The sequence below is a fragment of the Theropithecus gelada genome, chromosome 17, assembly GCF_003255815.1.
Source record: "Theropithecus gelada isolate Dixy chromosome 17, Tgel_1.0, whole genome shotgun sequence".
Lineage (NCBI taxonomy): Eukaryota > Metazoa > Chordata > Mammalia > Primates > Cercopithecidae > Theropithecus > Theropithecus gelada.
The window spans coordinates 72,235,300-72,258,144 of record NC_037685.1 but is presented as its reverse complement, the minus strand read 5'-3'; the positions used below and the strand labels follow the sequence as shown (position 1 = coordinate 72,258,144).

The following is a 22,845-nucleotide window of genomic DNA, read 5'->3' as shown; positions in this document are numbered from 1 at the left end:
AAAAAAAAAAAAAAAAAAAAAAAAAAAAAAAAAAAAAAAAAAAAGAAGTTGCTCATTTTGGAGCAGGAATTACTTTAAAATACTGACTTTACAATATTATTTAAGATATTGAGCACTTATTCAGGTGGATAAATGCAGGGAGAAGGTCTATGTATTCATTTATTCCTGTTGCACAAAGGATGCATTATCTAAGAAAACGCTTGGGCTTATATATAAGCAGTACAAGTAAAGGGATAAGGCGGTTGGGCACAATGGCCCACGCTTGTAATCCCAGCACTTTGAGAGGCCGAGGCAGGAGGATCACTTGAACTCAGGAGTTTCGAGATGTGCCTGGGTAACACAGCGAAACCTCACTGCTACAAAAAATACAAAAATTATCTGGGCATGGTGTCATGTGCCTATAGTCCTAGCTGTTTGAGAGGCTGAGGTGAGAGGATCACTTCAGCCTGGGAGGCAGAGGTTGCAGTGAATTGAGATCTCATTTTTCTTGTGTAGAAGACTGGAGCTGTATGCCTAGCACTCCTTTTCTAAGAACTAGCCCTTCAACCATCCCCATGATTAGTTATAAATAATCAGTTGAGTGGTCCTGATACCAGTACCTGATTAAAAAGAGCCTATCACAGTACTGTACTCCCTAGATTGTCAACTGGTCCGTGAAAGAGCAAGTTAGTCACATCACACCCATCAGTCTCATCTATGAGATTTTGGACCATGGACCAGATAGATCGTTATGTTTAACTCTAAGTAGCTGAGAGCATAAAACCTGTTGAAAAACACATATCATCCTACTTGGAGAATGGAGCTCTGCAGAAGGCAGTCTATTCCGAGGATTTTTTCTTTTTAAGACAGGGTCTTGCTCTGTCTCCCAGGCTGGAGTGCAGTAGTGCCATCATAGCTCACAGCAGCCTCCAACTCCTGGGCTCAAGTGAACCTCCTGCCTTAGCCTCCTAAGGTACTGGGATTATAGGTGTGGGCCACTGCACCTGCCTGGCCATCAAGGACCTTCTTTGCTGTCAGTTATCATAGGCTGTTTTAAGTTATAAAACTAAATAGCAACACTGAATCCTATAGAAATGTACTTTGCTGAGTAATACTTGAGTTGCTGCAATATTTGTTTATCTATTTACTTTTTACAATTTTTTTTTTTTGAGACGGAGACTCGCTCTGTCGCCTGGGCTGGAGTGCAGTGGCCGGATCTCAGCTCACTGCAAGCTCTGCCTTCCGCGTTTACGCTGCCTCAGCCTCCAGACTAGCTGGGACTACAGGTGCCCGCCTAGTTTTGTTTTTTTTTTTTTTTAGTAGAGACGGGGTTTCACCATGTTAGCCAGGATGGTCTCGATCTCCTGACCTTGTGATCCGCCCGTCTCGGCCTCCCAAAGTGCTGGGATTACAGGCTTGAGCTACCGTGCCCGTTTTTTTTTTTTTTTTTTTTTTTGAGACAAGGTCCTACTCTGTTGCCCAGGCTGGAGTGTAGTGGTGTGAACATGGCTCACTGTAGTCTCAACCTCCTGGGCTCAAGTGATCCTCCTACCTCAGCCTCTCAAGTAGCTGGGAACACAATGTGTGCTGCTATTCCCTGCTAAGTTGTTTTTTTTTTTGGTAGAGAGAAAGTTTTGCCATGTCGGCCAGGCTGGTCTCGAACTCCTGACCTCAGGTGATCTGTTTGCCTTGGCCTCCTGAAGTGCTGGGATTACAGGTGTGAGTTACCTCACCCGGCCAAGCTATACATTTTTTTTCTTTTTTGAGATGGAGTCTTGCTCTGCTGCCAGGCTGGAGTCCACTGGCGCAATCTCAGCTCACTGCAACCTCCACCTCCTGGGTTCAAGCAATTCTCCTGCCTCCACCTCCTGAGTAGCTGGGATCACAGCTACATGCCACCACACCCAGCTAATTTTTCTGTTTTTAGTAGAGACAGGGTTCCACCATGTTGGCCAGGATGGTCTCATCTCTTGACCTTGTGATCCGCCCACCTCAGCCTCCCAAAGTGCTGGGATTACAGGCGTGAGCCACCACACCTGGCCTCAAGCTATACTTTTAATAAGCACAGCATCCTTGAAATTACTTACTGCAATTTAGGGAAGTACTGGGATGTAAAATCACTTGTAATAACAGTGAGATTAAAGCTCCAGGTACTTACTGAGACTCAACCTCTTGTTTAATTTCTTGCCATTCTCCATATGGGTTTGATTTCTTAAAAGTTTTGGATTTTTCTTCATTTGAAACTAATGAATTCTGTTTCTGAATACTTTTTTCTTTCTGTGTTTCTGGGTCACTTCCTCCATCATTATTTTTATTTTTTTCCTGAAATGTAAAAGCCAAGAAATAATACAGTTAAAGCAAAACTACCAGGACGAAAATAAAATTACTTTAACTAAGGCTTTTAAAGGTATTGTTATAGATTTATAAATAATTCACTAACTCAATTTAAATTTGCACATAACACAATAAATATACATAGAACTTTACTGCTTAAGTTTTCCATGTCTGAAATGTTGATACACTATGACAAAGGCTCCCTAAATCATCACCTTAATGTCTTAAATTCTACAATTAAGGACATATAAACAGGGTTCTCTTAACTTCTCCTCTTTTCTGCTTTCTTACTTTACTTGCATATCCAACAGTGACCCCCTTTATAATTGTGCCTCTGTTGAATTTTTCTGGGAGGTGGCAAGAGTATAGGGAGTTTGTCCTTGCCTATCTGTATTTTGTAATTTTTTCCCTTTTTGTATAATTTACCTTTTTAAAAATAATTAGGGGGTACAAATGCAGATTTCTTACATGTATATGTCATGGTAAAGTCTGGGCTTTTAGTGTATCTATCACCTGAATAGTGAACAATCCCAATAGATAGATTTTCAACTCAACTCCCTCTCACCCTCCCACGTTTTATGGTCTCCACTATCTATCAGTCCATTCTGTATGTCCATGTGTGCCCATTGTTTAGCTCCCACTTGTAAGTGAGAACATGTAGTATTTGCCTTTCAGTTATTTCACTTAGATTAATGGCCTCCAGTTCCATTCACATAGCTGCAAAAGCTATCATTTCATTTTTTATGGCTGAGTAGTATTCCATGGTGTGTGTGTTTGTGTGTGTGTGTATACATATATATATATGTATACACACACATTTTTTTATCCAATTCTCCACTGATGGACACTTACATAGATTTCAACATTTTGCTATTGTGAACAATGCTGCTACAAACATGAGTGCAGGTGTCTTTTTTTATTTAATGATTTCTTTTCCTCTGGGTAGATACTCAGAAGTGGGACGGCTGGATTGAATAACAGTTCTGCTTCTAGTTCTCCGAGAAATGTTTTCTATAAAGGTTATACTAACATACATTCCCAGTAACAGTGTATAAGTGTTTCCTTTTCTCTGCATCCTTGCCAGTATTTGTTTTCTTTTTTTTTTTTTTTTTTTGAGACGGAGTCTCGCTGTGTCTCCCAGGCTGGAGTGCAGTGGCGTGATCTCGGCTCACTGCAAGCTCCGCCCCCTGGGTTCACGCCATTCTCCCGCCTCAGCCTCCCAAGTAGCTGGGACTACAGGCGCCCGCTACCACGCCCGGCTAATTTTTTGTATTTTTAGTAGAGACGGGGTTTCACCGTGTTAGCCAGGATAGTCTTGATCTCCTGACCTCGTGATCCACCCGCCTCGGCCTCCCAAAGTGCTGGGATTACAGGCTTGAGCCACCGCGCCCGGCCTCTTGTTTTCTTTTTTTTTTTTTGAGATGGAGTCTCGCTCTGTCACCCAGGCTGGAGTGCAACGGCATGATCTTGGCTTACTGCAACCTCCGCCTCCCAGGTTCAAGCAATTCTCCTGGCATGCGCCACAACACTCGGCTAATTTCTTCTGCATTTTTAGTACAAGAAATTTCACCATGTTGATTAGGCTGGTCTTGAACTCCTGATCTCAAATGATCTGACAGCCTCAGCCTCCCAAAGTGTTGGGATTACAGGCATGAGCCACTGCATCCAAAGTCATTTTCTGACTTTTTGATTACAGCCTTCTGACTGGTATAAGATGGTATCTCATTGTGATTTTCATTTGCATTTCTCTGACGATCAGCGATATTGAGCATTATTCACGTGTTTTGGCCATCTGTGTGTCTTTTGAAAAATGCCTGTTCATGTCCTTTTCCCCCTTTTCAATGGAGTTTTTTTCTTGTTCAGTCCCTTGCGGATTCTGGATATTAGTCCGTTGGATGCATAGTTTGCAAATAGTTTTTCCCAATATATGGGCTATTTATTTACTCTGTTAATTGTTTCTTTTGCTGTGCATAAGCTTTTTAATTTAATTAAGTCCCTCCCATTTGTCTATTTTTGTTTTTGTGTTTACTTTTGAAGACTTTTGTCATAAATTCTTTGCTTAGGGCAATCACCAGATTAGTTTTTCCTAGATTTCCTTCTAGAATTTTTTTTTTTTTTTGAGACAGAGTTTCACTCTTGTTGCCCAGGATGGAGTGCAATGGCGCGATCTTAGCTCACTGCAACCTCCACCTCCTGGGTTCAAGCGATTCTCCTGACTCAGCCTCTCGAGTAGCTGGGATTACAGGCATGTGCCAGGATGCCCAGCTAATTTTCTATTTTTAGTAGAGATGGGGTTTCTCCATGTTGGTCAGGCTGGTCTTGAACTCTCGACCTCAGGTTATCTGCTCACCTCAGCCTCTCGAAGTGCTGGGATTACAGGCGTGAGCCACCATGCCTGGCCTCCTTCTAGGGTTTTTATAGTTTCAGATCTTTAAACATTTAAGTCTTTAATCCATCTTAACTTTCGTACATGGTGAGAGGTAGGGGTCCTGTTTCATTCTTCTGCATATAACTGGCCAGTTTTCCCGGCATCATTTATTGAATGGGGTATCCCTTCCCCAGTGTATATTTTTGTTGACTTTGTTGAAGATCAGCTGGTTGTAGGTATGTGGCTTTATTTCGGGTTCTCTATTCTGTTCCATCAATCTGTGTGTATCTTTATACCAGTACTGTGCCGTTTTGGTTACAAAAGTCTTGGAGTAGAGTCTGAGGTCTAGTAATGTGATGCCTCCACCTTTGTTCTTTTTGCTTAGGACTGCTATAGTTATTGAGACTCTTTTTTGGTTCCACATGAATTTTAGAATTGGCTTTTCTAATTCTGTGAAAAATGAAGTTGGTAACTTGATAGGGATTGTGTTGAATCTATAGATTGGTTTGGCCAGTATGTAATTTTAGTGATATTGATTCTTCCAACCCATAAGCATGAGATATTTTTTCTTTGTGTGTATCATCTACGATTTCTTCAATCAGTGTTTTGTAGTTCACTTTGTAGTGATCTTTCACTTCCTTGGTTAAATGTATTCCTAGATTTTTAGATTTTTTTTCTTTTTGTAGTTATCACAAATGGGATTGAGTTTTTTATTTGGTTCTCAGTTTTACCATTATTGTATAGATACAGGTATATGCAAATGCTACTGATTTTTGTACAGTGATTTTGTATCCTGAAACATGACTGAAGTCACTTACCAAATCCAGGTGTGTTTTGGAGAGCTCTTTAGGGTTTTCTAGGTACTAAGATCATTTAATCAGCAAACAGAGACAGTCTGACTTCCTCTTTCCCAATTTGGATGCCTCTTCTTTCTTTCTCTTGCGTGACTGCTCAGGTTAGGACTTCCAATATTATGTCGAAAAGCAGTGGTTAAAGTGAGCATCCTTGCTTTGTTTCAGTTCTTAAGAAGAATACTTTCAATGCTTCCCCATTCAGTATAACATTGGCTGTGTGTTTATCATATACAGCTTTTTTTTTTTTTTTTTTGAGACAGAGTCTCGGTCTGTCACCCAGGATGGAGTGTAGTGGCACGATCTCAGCTCACTGCAAACTCCGCCTCCCAGATTCAATCGATTCTCCTGCCTCAGCCTCCCAAAGTTCTGGGATTACAGGCATAAGCCACAGTGTCTGGCCTCATATATGGCTTTTATTATTTAATTATTATAAGGTATGTTCCTTCTGTGCCTAGTTTGCTGAAGGTTTTTATCATGAAAGGATGCTGAATTTTAATAAATGCTTTTTATCTATTGAGCTGATTATATGGTTGTTTTTAATTCTGTTTATATGGTAAATCACATTTATTGATTTGCATACTTTGAACCATCCTTTCATCCCTGGAATAAAGCATCCCTTTATCATGGTGTATTAATCTTTCTGATGTACTGTTAGATTCAGTTTGCCAATATTTTGCTGAAGACGTTTGCATCTATGTTCAGCAGGGTTCTGTATTTTTTGTTGTTGTTGTTGTTGGAATACATTAATTTTGATGACAGAAATTAATTATTTCTATCCTAAGTTGGATACCAGATTACCTAAATCTGGCTGGCTATAATCATTGTGAGATGGCAACTACAACGAAGGCTTTGCTGCTGCTCCTCTGTAAACTGGACATAACCCTTACTCTAAGTTCCATCAAGATTTGTGAAGTTGGTAGAGAAACTGTAGGCAATGACAAGATCCTAGGTGTAGCTTAGGTATGTAGGAACTTTTCAATTTTCCTACATTTCTCAGGCCAACAATTGCAACCATTGCTCAGTGCTAATAATGTGTCTTCTCTGCTTTGACTCATGGGCTCCTGTTTCCAGTTTTATTTATCCACTTGCCAAAATATGTCTTAATTTCTATGTTCTATCAGAAGACTTAAGGTCTGTAGAGCTTTTCAAAAATTGGTATCAGCTGGGTGTGGTGGCTCACGCCTGTAATCCCAGCACTTTGGGAGGCTGAGGTGAGTAGATCATGAGGTCAGGAGATTGAGACCGTCCTGGTTATTAACACGGTGAAACCTTGTCTCTACTAACAATACAAAAAATTAGCTGGGTGTGGTGGCACGCGCCTGTAGTCCCAGCTACTCGGGAGGCTGAGGCAGGAGAATCACTTGAACCCGGGAGGTGGAGGTTGCAGTGAGCCGAGATACTCCAGCCTGGGCAACAGAGCAAGACTCCATCTCAAAAAAAAAAAAAAAAAAAATTGATGTGAAGAGTAAAAATAAAAAACCTACCTTAAACTTTATTTTTGGTTTCTGCGTCTCTGTAGAGACCTCTCCTTCTTCTGCTTCCTGTTCCCCATCAGAATCACTATGCGAATCTGACGATTTGGATTCATCTAGGGTGCCAAGTGAATTTTCATTGACCTTACTAGAAGTCAGATCACTAGTGTGTGGAATGAAATCATCAGGTTTCTCCCATCTGGATTCTGTTCAACACATTTTAAAGTCAGGTTATTTAGTTATTAATTCTATTCAGATGTAATTTCAACATAACCTCTATCACTTACACTATTAAATGACAATACTGTATGTTAATTTCATATTATCTCTTGATCAAGAAGATAATAGAGTTCCCAAACCTCTTGCTCTTGTATCTTTCAGAAATTGACTTCAAACAGCCTGGATTTACTAGATGTATAAACTATAACTCCAATGGAATGAGAGACCTAAGAACGGGGTGAGATTTCTAACGGTTCACAATTTATCTGACACCAATTTCAGGAAACATACTGATAATGAGCAAACAAGAGATTCCCTGAAACTTATCACAGAGATTTCTTTTCCTGGTCCCAGTGTGGTGGCTTATGCCTGTAATCCCAACACTTTGAAAAAGCGAGGTAGGAGGATTGCTTGAACCCAGAAGTTTGAGACCAGCCTGGGAAACATAGCAAGACCCTGTCTCTAAAAAAAATTAAAAAGTTAGCAGGCATCATGCCATGTTCCTGCAGTCCCCGCTACTCAGGAGGCTGAGGTGGGAAGACTGCTTGAGCCCAGGAAATAGAGGCTGCAGTGAATCATGATCATGTCACTGCACTCCAGCCTGGGCTACAGAGCAAGACCCTGTCTCAATTTAAAAAAAAAAAAAAATTCCTAAGATTTTCATCGAGTGAAATTATATTGTGAAGCACTGAGTATTAAGTTCTCATTTTTATATGGTGGTTTTCGTGGTGGGGGGGCAGCAGTGGGAATCTCAATTGACTAACTCTACTGCCATCCAGTGGTTCATTGGGTTTTTAGCAAACAGTAATATTTCTTTTTTTTTTTTTGAGACGGAGTCTCGCTCTGTCGCCCGGGCTGGAGTGCAGTGGCCGGATCTCAGCTCACTGCAAGCTCCGCCTCCCGGGTTTACGCCATTCTCCTGCCTCAGCCTCCCAAGTAACTGGGACTACAGGCGCCCGCCATCTCGCCCGGCTAGTTTTTTGTATTTTTTAGTAGAGACGGGGTTTCACCGTGTTCGCCAGGATGGTCTCGATCTTCTGACCTCGTGATCCACCCGTCTCGGCCTCCCAAAGTGCTGGGATTACAGGCTTAAGCCACCGCGCCCGGCCACAAACAGTAATATTTCTAATTACCTCGTAATTAATTACCTATTTTCAACTGGGAGAGTCTTAAGAGTGAAAGGGGCTGCTGTTAATAATTATTCTGGTCCAGGAATAAACTGTAATCATTCAAGGCAAATCAATATATATGGTACCTTAATTAATACAGAGTTCTTGGCAGGGTTAATGAAAAACATTACTTTTCCTTATCCACATTTCACACAAGTAACAATATGACTTTCAAGAAATTATTTTATTTTTACTTATTTACTTGGCATGATCTCAGTTCAGTGCAACCTCCACCTCCAAGATTCAAGCGATTCTCCTGCTTCAGCCTCCTGAGTAGCTGGGATCACACGCAAGTGCCACCATGCCCAACTAATTTTTGTATTTTTAGTAGAGACGGGATTTCACCATGTTGCCCAGGCTGGTCGTGAGTTCCTGACCTCAACTGATCTGCCTGCCTCGACTTCCCAAAGGTCTGGGACTACAAGTGTGAGCTGCCGCGCCAGTTCAACAAGTAATTAAGCACCTACTGTGTGCCAAGCACTGTTATTGGAATTTTATGACATACGACATTCATGGAATTTTACGACATACGACATTCATGACCTTACAGAGCACATATGTTTATTCTATTTCACTGAAGAGTGACTATAGGCTCAGTGACTTGCCCACAGTCACGTCACTGGTAAGGAAAGAAGCTGTGCATTGAACTCAGATCTGTCTAACTCTAAAGCTACATTATATCACTATACTATTTTATATGTATAAAAATCCCAACCTTCAATTGTACTGGAATATAAACATTGCTGTAACTGGGCAGGTTAAATATCTACTTGGAGGTTAAAAGGGCCTTTTCTTCCTAAAAGATTTAATGCTATGCAATGAGCTAATGATAACAGAATTAAAAAAACAAAAACAAACCTCTCCTAAAGTCACATTAATGTTATAGCAGTTTATGTTAAATTAAATGAAACATTAATTTTAAAGTTTTAGATAACAATTAGTATTTATGCATGCTTCATAAGTATTTATGCAACTGACACATTTTTAAATTTTCACTTTTACTAATTTGTTAGACACTACTAAATAGATTGTTTTATTTTTTATTTTATTTTGAGACAGTCTTGCTCTGTCACCCAAGCTGGAGTGCAGTGGTGCGATCTTGGCTCACTGCAACCTCTGCCTCCTGGGTTCAAGCGATTCTCTGCCTCAGCCTCCCAAGTAGCTGGGACTACAGGTGCCCACCACCATGCCTGGGTAATTTTTTACTAGAGAAGGGGTTTCACCATGTTGGTCAGGCTAGTCTCGAACTCCTGACCTCAGGTGATCCGCCCGCCTTGGCCTTCCAAAGTGGTGGGCTTATAGGCGTGAGTCACTGCACCCGGCCTACTTTTTTGTTTGTTTTTGAGATAGAGTTTTGCTCTTGTTGCCCAGGCTGGAGTACAATGGTGCGATCTCAGCTCACTGCAACCTCCACTTCCCAGGTACAAGATTCTCCTGTCTCAGCCTCCCAAGTAGCTCAGATTACAGGTATGCGCCACCACACCCAGCTAATTTCTTTGTATTTAATAGAGACGGGGTTTCACCATGTTAGTCAGGCTGGTTGCTTAACTCCTGACCTCAGGTGATCCACCTGTCTCAGCCTCCCAAAGTGCTGGGATTACAGGCATGCGCCACTGTGCCCAGCCACAGTTTTATTTTTTAAAAGGAAAAGGCAAGTTGGGCTAGATGATCTCTAAGCTACTTTCCAAGGTAATGACTGTAATTTTTTTTTTTTTTTTTTTTGAGACGGAGTCTCGCTCTGTCCCCCAGCTGGAGTGCAGTGGCGCGATCTCGGCTCACTGCAAGCTCTGCCTCCCGGGTTCACGTCATTCTCCTGCCTCAGCCTCCCAAGTATCTGGGACTACAGGCGCCGCCACCGCGCCCGGCTAGTTTTTTGTATTTTTTTTTTTTTTTTTTTTTTTTTGAGACGGAGTCTCACTCTGCCGCCCAGGTTGGAGTGCAATGGCCGGATCTCGGCTCACTGCAAGCTCCGCCTCCCGGGTTCAAGCCATTCTCCTGCCTCAGCCTCCCGAGTAGCTGGGACTACAGGCCCCCGCCACCGCACCCGGCTAGTTTTTTGTATTTTTTAGTAGAGACGGGGTTTCACCGTGTTAGCCAGGATGGTTTCGATCTCCTGACCTCGTGATCCGCCTGTCTCGGCCTCCCAAAGTGCTGGGATTACAGGCTTGAGCCACCGCGCCCGGCCTGTATTTTTTTTTTTAGTAGAGACGGGGTTTCCCGGGTTCGCCAGGATGGTCTCAATCTCCTGACCTCGTGATCCGCCCATCTCGGCTTCCCAAAGTGCTGGGATTACAGGCTTGAGCCACCACGCCCGGCTGTAATGACTGTATTTCTAAAATAATTATAAAAATAGTAATATCAGAGAAAGCTAAAATGATTCTATTTTTAAGTTTGTGAATGCAGTATCAACTGAGAATAACATTGGTGAACAGCACAATATAACATGAATAGAAATCTTTTTGCTTTTCTACTGTATTGTTTTTAATTTACAAAAAATAAGTCATGTTTGCTATACAAATATGTTTATCATATACTAAAATTTCCAAGTTCAGATGATTAACCAGCAGGCCAATAAGCAGTTCCACGTACAATTTTAAATACTTAAGATAATCAAAGGTAATACTTACCTCCTGTTTCTGTATTATAATAATAGGTAAAACCATCTTCACTTAAACCTTCTACCCAAACGGTCTTCACTGCTGTCTAATAGGAGGAAAAAACCCAGCATAAACTGAGGATAACCATGATGAATTTCTATTGAATAACTCAGACAGAGTCAGCCACCCTTGCCTCTCCTCCTGACACCTGGTGATATCTCGATCTGCATCCCCACCCAAATCGCATATAGAATTGTAATCCTCCATGTTGGAGATGGGGCCTTGTGGGAGATGACTGCATCACAGGGGTGGTTTCTCATGGTTTCAACACCATCCACCTTTGGTGCTGCTGTCGAAATAGTGAGCAAGTTCCCCTGAGATCTGGTCATTGAAAAGTGTGTGGCACCTCCCGGCTAACCCCTTGCTCCCTTGGTCTGGCCACGTAAGATGTGACTGTTTTCCCTTAGCCTTCTGCTATGATTTTAAGTTTCCTGAAGCCTTTGCAGAAGCTTATGCCACCAAGCCTCCTGTATAGCCTGCGTTTAACTGTGAGTCAATTAAACCTCTTTTCTTGATAAATTACCTAGTTTCAGAAGTATTTCTTTATAGCAATGCAAGAACTGACTAATATACCTGGGCATTAGGGGTGGTAGTACTAATCATGGCCAGGAAGCTTGGTTTTTGCTAATAATGAACCAACTTTCAAGGAGTGAATGTCTCACCTTTGGAAGCCAGGAACAGTTCTTTCCAAATGGACAGTGACATGTGAATGGCAACTGACTGCAAACCAACTAATATTTGCCCTGAATGCTGTTTTTGGATAGATATCAGTACTTTTTTTTTTTTTTTTTTTTTTGAGGCAGAGTCTTACTTTGTTATCCAGGCTGGCGTGCAGTGGTGCGATCTCGGCTCACTGTAACCTCTGCCACCCCGGGTCCAACCGATTCCCCTGCCTCAGCCTTCTGAGTAGCTGGGATGACAGGCACCTGCCACCCCGCCTGGCTAATTTTTTTGTAGTTTTTAGTAGAGATGGGGTTTCACCATCTTGGCCAGGCTGATCTTTAACTCCTGACCTCGTGATCCACCCGCCTCAGCCTCCCAAAGTGCTGGGATTACAGGTGTGAGCCACTGCGCCCGGCCAGATACCACTATTTCATCTCCATTCAACCTTCTAACAAAAGCATTATGGGAAAAAAAAAGGACACAGTTTCGGGGTGGAGGGAGTGGAGTATTTGTAAGTAAAGTTGCTTTAACAAACCTCTACAAAACCCCAAGAAACCAATCACTTTAAAGAATAAAACAAAAACACTACGAATATGCTTCAGTTACCTTTTTTAAGTTTCCTTGAAATCCTTCAGGTTTCTCCCACTGAGATGCTTAAAGCAAAATATATTGCATTTATAAAATGTTTTTGCTTTAAAAAAATACTTTCCAAAAAATTTGGACAAAACTTACAGTCATTATGTACAAAACACTACAGGTCTACAGTTTAAAACATATCTGAAAAATAAAACAGAACATACACCCCAGTACAGAGAATCTATGTGAATGCTATGTAACCAAGAAGAAAGGACAGAACAAGGGATTAGAAGTTACTGGAACTTCCACAGGAATTTTAGAGCCAGGCAGGGCTTCTCATAAAGGTTTCATAGAATTCAGGTTTCATAAGTTTCAAAGGCCTTTTGATATCTTGGGGCAAGGGAGATTAAGAGATAAATTGAGTAAGGACTCAGAAGAGGAACAACTAGTATGCAGAAATTAAAAACATGTATCATGGAGAGGAAGAGAATATAAAGTAGCATTTGAAAAAAAGAAGCAAGCAATAAACATTGAAGGGAGAAAAGAAAGAATAGTTTCTAAGGGATTTTGACAAAGACTTCTAATAGCTAGCACATCATCATTTATGGTATCTTTATTGCTAAACTACAATATGCATGTCACTTAAAGCTCAGTGCAAACTCTAACAGATTAATATTTCTACATAGTCCAAAGGTAATTATGATCCTAATGATAATAGTCATTACAGTAAGATTGTTAGCCCAAGGATTTCTTCATGATTAACTCTCTGATCTTATTTCCTACCTTCCTAGCATTCTTAACCTTCTTTTGCTGGCTTTTCTTCTATCCATTCCTTTAATATATGTAACACTCACCTTCTTTACTTCTTGCTCTATTCTCTCTGCTTGTGATCTCATATACTCCTAAAGGTTAACATATTATCTACATCCCCAGACTCAATTTTGCTCAACTCCACACTGTAACCATCAATCAGCTACCAAAAGTTGTCATATGAATATTCTGTAGGTGCCTCAAATTCAACATATCCAACATATCTAATTCATTATTGTCCCCATTAAACTTATTTTTGGTTCCTGTATCTCATATCTAAGTAAATGGTGCCATCATTCTCTCAGCCCTCCATAATATGGCCCCAGTTTACCTTCCAGCCTAACTCTACTAAGATGTCTTCAAACAACTGCATGTTTTACCTCGACCACTATTTTCCAGTACTTTCAAACCTTTTTTGCGGTTCATATTGTTCTGTCTGGATTCTGTACCTCTGAATAATCTACTGAAGTCTTCTTTAATCAAAACACAGAGTGTCTGCACTATGCCAGGCACTAAGTTAGGTGCTAGGGATAAAATGGTGAGTAAGGCATCATTCCTGACATCCTTATCTTAATTTAGAGATCAGCTCTAAAGTAACTCCTATGATAATCTCTCAAAGCTACATAATCACAATGAATCCAACATTATTATGAGTTCCCATATAATCTTAATTACACTTCTATTACAGCACTTTAAAATTCCTCCTTGTATCAAGCTTGTTTCTGTCACTAAATTTTATGACTCTGGAGAGTAAGATGCTCCGTAAATGTAGAATAAGTGTATTAATTTATTCCAAAATATATATGGAGTAAAAACCCTAAATACATTTAGTTTTTAGGAAAAACAAAAAGATGCTTTTGATATTGTTACTGTAAAATGACACTGTGTATTTTTTTTTTCTTTTCTTTCTTTTTTTTTTGAGATGGACTTTCGCTCTTGTTGCCCAGACAGGAGTAAAATGGTGTGATCTCGGCTCACTGCAACCTCCACCTCCTGGGTTCAATCGATTCTCCTCCCTCAGCCTCCCAAATATCTGGGATTACAGGCATGCACCATCACGCTCGGCTAATTTTTTTTTTTTTTTTTTGAGAGGGAGTCTCACTCTGTGGATGGAGTACAGTGGCCCAATCTCCGCTCACTGCAAGCTCCGCCTCCTGGGTTCAGTGGCCCAATCTCAGCTCACTGCAAGCTCCGCCTCCCAGGTTCACACCATTCTCCTGCCTCAGTCTCCCATGTAGGTGGGACTACAGGCACCCGCCACCACGCCCGGCTAAGTTTTTGTATCTTTAGTAGTAGAGATAGGGTTTCACCACGTTAGCTAGGATGGTCTCAATCTCCTGACCTCGTGATCTGCCCGTCTCAGCCTCCCAAAGTGCTGGGATTACAGGTGTGAGCCACTGCGCCTGGCCTAATTTTGTATTTTTAGTAGAGACGGGGTTTCACCATGTTGGTCAGGCTGGTCTTGAACTCCTGACCTCAAGTGATCCACCCGCCTTGGCCCCACAAAGTGCTAGGATCACAGGCATGAGTCACCACACCTGGCCTTGGCACTGTGTATTTTTCTGTTGGGTATCAGTTTCCAGTAAAATACACAATGCCATTTTTCAGTAATAATATAAAATCAATCAAGGCAGCTACACAAAAAAGAAATCAGTTACTGGCTCCCAAAAGAAAATCTCTACTGTAGAATATTTTATTTCAAGTACCCCTATAATTTGTGAAGTGGATTTCAGATTCCTTATTTCTATGCAAAATTCTTTATTTCCATTTAGTTTATACTTACAGAAGTTACTGCTGAGAAAATATAAAGCCATAGTTTATTTGTAAGAAAGTCATTATTAAAGGCTTTGACTAAGTATCACACTTAGTCACTATGAGAAAGGTACCTTTTTAAAGGGCACATAATTTTCTTACCTTTGGGGCAAAAATGAAAAATGTTCCAATATTAGATACAAATCCTAACATAAAATAAATTGTTCTATTCTACTAGTGACACTGTTCTTTACCAGTTTTATGCCTAAATGACTTACCTCCTGAGATAAGATCATAATAGTAGTGGTAACCCTCAGAGGTTATGCCTTCTACCCATCTGCCCTTTGAAGGATCTTTTTTTCTTTTCTTTTCTTTCTTTTCTTTCTGTTGATTTGATGTAGAGGTGGGTGGGATAGTGCTGGTTACTGGTGTTATGCTTGGCTCCAAAATTTCTAAAGAGATGAGAGAAAGGTAAAGCAGCCATAGTTAACTACTATTTTTTATTGTTGTTGGCATAAAACATTAACGTTATTTCAATCAAAAACCTAAGATTCTTTTGAGAACTTGACACATTATTATAAAGTTCATTCGGAAAAATAAACATGTAAGGGCAGGAAAATTGTAATAAAAAGAAAAAGGAGAATTTAGTTCTACCAGCTATTAAAACTTATTCTAAAACTATGGGTTAAAAATACAGCCAGCAGTGTGGAACTGACATAGAAATAGGCAAGTACATAATTGAAACAGAATAGTCCAGATACAGGGCCAACTTCAGGTTGGCTGGTATTTCATATCAAGAGGATAAAAGACAGATCATTAAAAAAAGAGGTTTTCAAATTACCTATTGGGTAGAATGTTCACTATTCGGGCGATGGGTATACTAAAAGTCCAGATTCCATCACTATGCAATATATGCATATGAGAAATCTGCACTTGTTCCCCCTAAATCTATAAAAATAAAATAATAAAAATGGAAATAAAGAAAGCATGTTTAAAAAGAAAGTTTTTAGATTAACTGGTTAATTATTTGGGAAAAAAGCAAAGCTGTTTCCCACTCCCTGCTCTCTTCCCGCTTTTTTATTAAATACTAGGTCAAAGATAGTTACAAAAAGAACACAAAGTAAAATAATGTTAAATTTGACTACACAAAAATTAAGATATTCTGTATGACAAAAATAAAAAAAATATAAAACAAATGAAAAAATATTTACAATAAATATAGCAAGGGGTTAATATTCCTAACAAAGATCCTTTATGAATCAAACATTCTAATAGAAAAATGGACAACAATTACAAAGACAATTCAGATAACTTTTACTTTTTTTTCTTATGTTGTCCAGGCTGGAGTGCAGTGGTGCAATCAAAGCCCACTATAGTAGCCTTGAACTCCTCAGCTCAAGCAATCCTCCCACTTTAGCATCCCAAGTAGCTGGGACTACAGGTGCGTACCACCACACCCAGTTAATTTTTTATTTTTATATCGTAGCAGAGGTGGGGTCTCACCATCTTGCTAGGTTGGTCTTGAACTCCTGGGCTCAAGCAATCCTCCCACTCTGGCCTCCTAAACTGCTGGGATTACAGGCATGAGCCACAGCACCCAGCCAATTAACATTTACTTTTGCTAATATTCAAAGAAATATTTTTCTGTTGTTTTGCAGAAGATCGGTAAGTACTGAAAAGAATGACCAAATCCAGCATTAGTTTGATGGATCAGGTATTTACATTGGTTTGAAAAAATGGGTAGTTTTGGTGGGGGACGGTGGCTCACACTTGTAATCCCAGCACTTTGGGAAGCCCAGGCAGGTGGATTGCTTGAGGCCAGGAGTTCCAGATCAGCCTGGGCAACATGGCAAGACCCTGTCTCCACCAAAAAATAGGTGGGACTGGTGGCGAGCTGAGGTGGAAGGACCACTGAAGCCGGGGAGGTCAAGGCTACAGTGAGCCATGATTGTGCCACTGCACTCCAGCCAGGTGACAGAGCGAGACCTGTCTTCAAAAAAAAAGAAAGAAAAATAGTTTTCAATGTCTTTACTTTCCAAAGGATTGGCTAGTTACTCCTAAAACGGGTTAATAAACTTATTTTTGTTCTAGTGAAAATGTAAATCAGTCCATTTCTGGAGACAATGTGGTATTAACTATCAATATAAAATATATTTACACTTTGATACTGTAATGTAACTTCTAGAAACTGAATCTACAGAGACAAGTAAGTGTAAAAAGATACATGCATAAAGATGCTTAATGCATCTTAGTGAAAAACGCTAAGCAACCTAAATGTTAACCAGGAAAAGATTAAATAAATTATAGTACAGAGACAAAATAACAGTGGCTACCATTTATTCAACATTTGTTATGTGTGGTCACATAATAAGCAATTTATACCATAATGTCACTTAGTTTTAATAATCTAAAATTATAACTAGCAAGAGGAAATTGTTTGACTCCAAAGTCTGCTCCTAACTACCATATAAAAATGATATTATCTCCCTAATTATTTAAAAGAAAAGATACATTTGATATATCATTGAGAGAAAAAATAAAACCGGCAAATAGACCACAGCACAAAATATGTAATTTAAAAAAAGATCTAAAGAAGAGGTCTGCAGCCGGGCGCGGTGGCTCACGCTTGTAATCCCAGCACTTTGGGAGGCCGAGGCAGGTGGATCACCTGAGGTCGGGAGTTCAAGACCAGCCTGACCAACATGGAGAAACCCCGTCTCTACTAAAAATACAAAATTAGCCAGGGTGGTGGCACATGCCTGTAATTCCAGCTACTCGGGAGGCTGAGGCAGGAGAATTGCTTGAACCCGGGAGGCGGAGGTTGCGGTGAGCCGAGATCGCGCCATTGCACTCCAGCCTGGGCAAAAAGAGCGAAACTCTGTCTCAAAAAAAAAAAAAAAAAAAAAAAAGAAGAGGTCTGCAAAAGGTCTTAACAGTTAGTAAGTTTTCAAAATCTCTTTTCTTTGTACTGCATTTTTGTATGTTTAAAGGCATATATATCCTATTTGGAAAAACAAGGCAATGATAATATTTAGTAGGAAAAATCCATTTAAATATAAAATGGTAAAATTTATTTGCTCAAAGGGCAGCATAATGGAATCTCTCAATGCATATGATTGATAATAGTTGGACTTTCACCTACTCCTAATTCTCCAGAAATGCCTAAATCCTTTTTCCTTTCAAAATGAACACATGGCTTTATCCTCAAGGAACCAAACAACTTTCCCACCTTTTAATTACCAATGTCCAGGATAACATTTTTAAAGTCTGGCTACAACTGTTCTTATTTAATGAACACAATGCCAATTAGCTTAACTGGTACTCTGCTTAAAACCTTAATTGAAAGCTGTTTTTATTAGAGGAATACCATCACATGTTGATGACTGCAACCAGTACGTAAGATCAACTGAGATCTGCTATATGCTTGGCTTAAGGAAAATCGATTTGATATGGAAGAATTATTCACAAAACCTTCCCAGTTTAAAGCCTAAATTCAATGACAAGATAAACACAGTCTAGTTAAATAATGTCTTTCACCTGGAACTTCCTTCTAGTAGTAAAATCTGCAAATTGTCCACAAAAGGTTAATTCATTACATAATCACCCATATAAATATACAAGACTCATAATTTTCACCATATGGACACAGTGAATTATAATTATAATGCAGGGCCTCTTTTTAAATGCATAGTGTCTTTTAGCCAAATAACTAGAATACCTAAAAACCTCAAAGTGTCTCTGAAATGAACCACTTACCTAGGATAGAGCTAGGATTACCAAAGTAGTAAGGCTGCTATGAATGAAGGTGTTAAAAGATAAAACATTAAAAGTACAACAAAAGGGCATGAACAAACTTCCATAGTCTAAACAGGGCCATCATGCATAATAAAAGCACTGAGAGTATACTGAGTTTATAACCTCTTTATGGAAACAATCAAAGCTTACTTAGCATGACCTCTGATGTTACTTTTAAAACATGCTGGCTGCTTTTTTTTTTTTTTACCTGATTCTAAGCCAAGCCTTTTCAAATCCTCTTGGTATGCTTTCAGGGCAGCTGCCTCCATTGCAGCAAACTCCTTTGATGCCTTTTCTTCTTCCTTTGCCTTATCCAGGCTTTTCTGTTTAATCTATGTAAGACATACATAACAGTGAAAGTGAGATAAAGGACTGACATTTGCATAGAAAAATTAGCAAAGAAACAATCTAAATTACCTCACTGATCCTTTTTGCCACATTTTCCTTATGATTCTTTCCTCTTTCATGAAATTCAACACTCTTGAAAATGAAAAAAGAGAAAATACAAAAGAAAACTACATAAACATCATAAAATTCATAGTAAACATAAACAATTTTCTCATAAACATGAGAAAATTAAAATTAAAATGAATGGCAGAAAAGATGAAAACATAAATTTAATGCAAACTGGCCCTTTTAATCAAATGATGCTAGGGAACGACATTGTTTTATTATTATGTCCTCTGACTAGGTTTCCTTTGGTTCTTAAAATAAACCATGATGACCTTATTAATGGAGAAAAATACAAGGTACCCTTGATGACTAATCTAGTGACTATGATTGTAATGAGGACTCAAACACGACATGAAGCCAAAAGATTTTTAAACAACTTTCAACATCAAAAGCCTTTAGAATTTTACTGCTCTATTTGTCGTAAGGAGGGACATAGAGAACAATTATTTTATTGCTTTATTCCTCAAAATTAGGAGAAAAGTACGTATTTTAAGATTCCTCCTAAATTATAAACAAACGCTTTTCTACAATGTGGTAATGGTTCAAAATGTACAACTTCTATGGAAGATAATTTGGCAACATCAAGACTACAAATACATTTACCCTTTGACACAGCAATTTCATTTCTGGTAATTTATTCTATAGATATACCTGCACATGTACAAAATCATGATAAATACAAGCTTAATGACTGCAGCACTGTTTGCAATAACAATACAGTATCCATCTCTAGGGGACTGATTGGCTAAACTACGGTACATTCTCATAGGCTGCAGTAACAGAGAAAAAGAAGCTCTTCACGTATAGATACAAAGAGAGCTCCAGTTACATACTGTTCAATTTTTAAAAACTATAGTTCAGAACAATATATACAGTACATTACCTTTTATGTATGCTGGAAGAAGAACTTGTGTCTACATGCATGTAGAAACAATGGAAGGATAGGCAAGAAAATGAAAAAAAAATGATAACCTATGGGGAGTGATGGCAACTGGATGACTGGGGACAGGGGCGGGTGAGTGAGCGCAATTATCTATTTAAACAATCAGAAATGCTCCCTAAATTACAAGTTTCTAGTTAAATGCAGTAAGAAATTCCTGGCAAGCTCTGCAAAATAAGTTCTGTCAATCAAATCTTATATGATGCATTAACTGAGCTATTCTAAAATACTACCGTGAATTCATCTTTAAAGTGTGACTTTGTAAAGCAGATAATCCTCCTGTTTTTCATACACTGGGTTTCCTAAGGTTGATTACACTACACAAAGAATACAATATTAAAGGACCATTCAAAATTAAATTAACTTTGTTACTAATTAAAGGTTAAATCAATGTGTATTACCAATCCTACACTGGAAGGGATTACTTACTCTAGATAATTCACAAAATTCATTTTACAGCCTAGGTACCTCCAAGAAAGAGAGACTTTAAGTGATTTGTGTGATTTTAAAAATTCATGGTATTTATTTATAACGATAGCCCAGGTAAAATAAAAGAGTCAAGAACTTTAGCAACTATCCAAAAAGACCAAAACATCAAAAAAAATCCAAATCCTAAACACCCTGCAGATAACAGTAAATAAACGTCTACAGAAGAAATCCACAGCATTAAAATATGAGACTACTATTCTTTGTGCATCCAACTTTGCCAAGTAAAAAGGGTATCAACATAAAATACATTTAATAGATACCTTAGTGTTTATGTGGTAGGTACATAGCATTTTGACAGGCAAGAAGGGAGAAAAATCAGTGGTGTGCTTTTTGCTTTACATCTTCAACAGTGGATCTCAACTATGAGATAGACTAACAACATACCTAACAGAGTTGTTACTTTGTTTCATGAGAAAGGGAATAATGGTGTTCTTTCAAATTTAAGCATCTAAAGATATACAACTCTGCATTAAATACACTTGATTATTTCTAGAGCAGAAAATATACAAGAAAAACTAAAATGTTGCTTTTATATTTTAAAGGCTTTCCACAATTCTTTGTGTATGACAGTACTATGAACACTATTGTTATAATGTAGGTGCTTCATAAACATGAATGAGATGACCTACTCATTGCCCATTTCCCTAAAGGCCATAGAGAAATAATTTCACTTAATACATAATCAAAGTTAGGTTGATGAAAAGGAAGAAGGCTCACAGCTTTCATAGGGGCCTGAGAAAACAGAAATCTTTGGATGTTTTTAAAATGCAAGAGCAATGTGCATAAAAGTGCTTTGTAAACTGAGTTTACATAAAAAAGTACTTCATTCAACACAATTATTATTAGAATCTCTAATAGCGGAATTATCATACAGGCCTATTGTCTGCTATCCAGCACTTGCAGTAATCACAGAATTTCTTTGGCTGTGACTTCCAGTAGTCCGCCCTGAAAAAGGGAGAAAACAAGGCTAAGCTCATGTAAAACTTAAAAAGGTAAAATTTTGCATGCTTTACATTTTTTAAATTTTGAAATACATGCCCCTACTACTAAATCTTGTATTGTTATATACAGCCGTTTTTTATTGTTTATCTGGTTGCAGCAGTCAATTGAAATTCTGTTGCCAGCAGAGCAGGAAAAGTCTGTACCTAATTCACTACAAAACTCCCTTCAATAAGATGGCTTTCAAAAATTCCTCACTTGTTACCGTCATCGTTATGAAAAACTAAGGAACATCTTAGACAACATTTGTCCTTTCTGGCTTTGGGGGAGGTTGATGTAATGGAGACCTGAGGAAACTCATAAAGTTTGCCTTAAATCAAGTTATTCCCACCAAAAGAAAAACATACAAGACTACTCTGGGGGAAGACTGCAGTTCCTCCGAGACTATCAGTTAAAACAAACTGTTCTTGAGCCTCAAAGCAAGAGAGAATTGGAAAAGCCGTGGGACTTCGTAGACGGCCGACCAAAAAAAAAAATCATTACGCTATCCAGGGCTGGCCGCTTCCAGTGGGCGGGGGACGCCGCAGCCCAGCCCTAGTTTCACAATACCCTAGGGTTCAGGGGCTTCGGAGCCCAAAGGGACGCTTGCGACCCCCGACAGCGTCGTGGAGAGAGCACTGCGTCGCTTCACCCGCGGCCGTCCAATCCGCCCCCTGAACCGGCCGCCGGCCTCCCCCTAGAGCCCGTGCCCCATACCCCAGGGCGCTCGGCGGGGTAACATTTCTACCCCGCCCTGAGAACCGGCCCTGCAGGTCTGGGGCCGGTCCCGAGCGAGTTAAGAACGCATCCGTCACGCCCCCGGCCGAAGGGAGGGAGGAGAGGAGGGGAAGACCCGGGCGAGAAGGGGCCGCCCAGAGAAACAACACCTCGTTGTTCAGGGCCTGACACCCAACTCACATGACTGCGCCAGCCGCTCTGCAAGTCGTCCAGGGTTCCACTCAGACTCGCGCTTTCTCAGCGGGACGAGTCGGGCTCATCCAGCCGCCCGAGGCCCACCCGAACCTCGCTCCTACCCAGACACCTTCCTTAGTCCCAGGGACCAGCGTTCCGCCGTTCCCAACTACGGGTGCCCAGACGATCCAATCCGCGTTCGAAATCGCCTCCTCTCCCCTCCCCCTACAGGGGCGGTACTCCCGGCTCCAAAGAGGTGGGGTCGGTATAAAGGAGTTGAGGTCACCGGGAAGGGGCAAAAGCGCGACGGGACCTGAGCTGAAGGACGGGATCTCAAGCCTCAAACCCCTGCGCCATCCCGCCGTCTCTGTGTCCTCCTCTGGGACCCAGAACCTCCACCCTCCTTCTAGACTCGCTGGCTCCAG

The 22,845-nt window shown here is 40.0% G+C and overlaps 1 protein-coding gene across 2 annotated transcripts in view; it reads right to left on the bottom strand.

Moving 5' to 3' along the window:
• The window catches only part of WBP4 (WW domain binding protein 4), a 24,642-nt gene extending 1,797 nt beyond the window's left edge, over window positions 1-22,845 (bottom strand). The window contains exons 1-9 of one of the 2 annotated variants that reach the window (XM_025364116.1): window positions 22,427-22,845; window positions 21,403-21,475; window positions 19,066-19,128; window positions 18,857-18,980; window positions 15,132-15,305; window positions 12,322-12,368; window positions 11,023-11,098; window positions 7,020-7,213; window positions 2,138-2,301 (exon numbers count right to left, since the gene is read on the bottom strand). In XM_025364116.1, the coding sequence (XP_025219901.1) occupies window positions 2,138-2,301; window positions 7,020-7,213; window positions 11,023-11,098; window positions 12,322-12,368; window positions 15,132-15,305; window positions 18,857-18,980; window positions 19,066-19,128; window positions 21,403-21,475; window positions 22,427-22,428 (917 nt within the window). In that variant the 5' untranslated portion in view covers window positions 22,429-22,845. The remainder of the gene's footprint in view (window positions 1-2,137; window positions 2,302-7,019; window positions 7,214-11,022; window positions 11,099-12,321; window positions 12,369-15,131; window positions 15,306-18,856; window positions 18,981-19,065; window positions 19,129-21,402; window positions 21,476-22,426) is intronic. The other variant, XM_025364117.1, reaches the window with a different exon arrangement.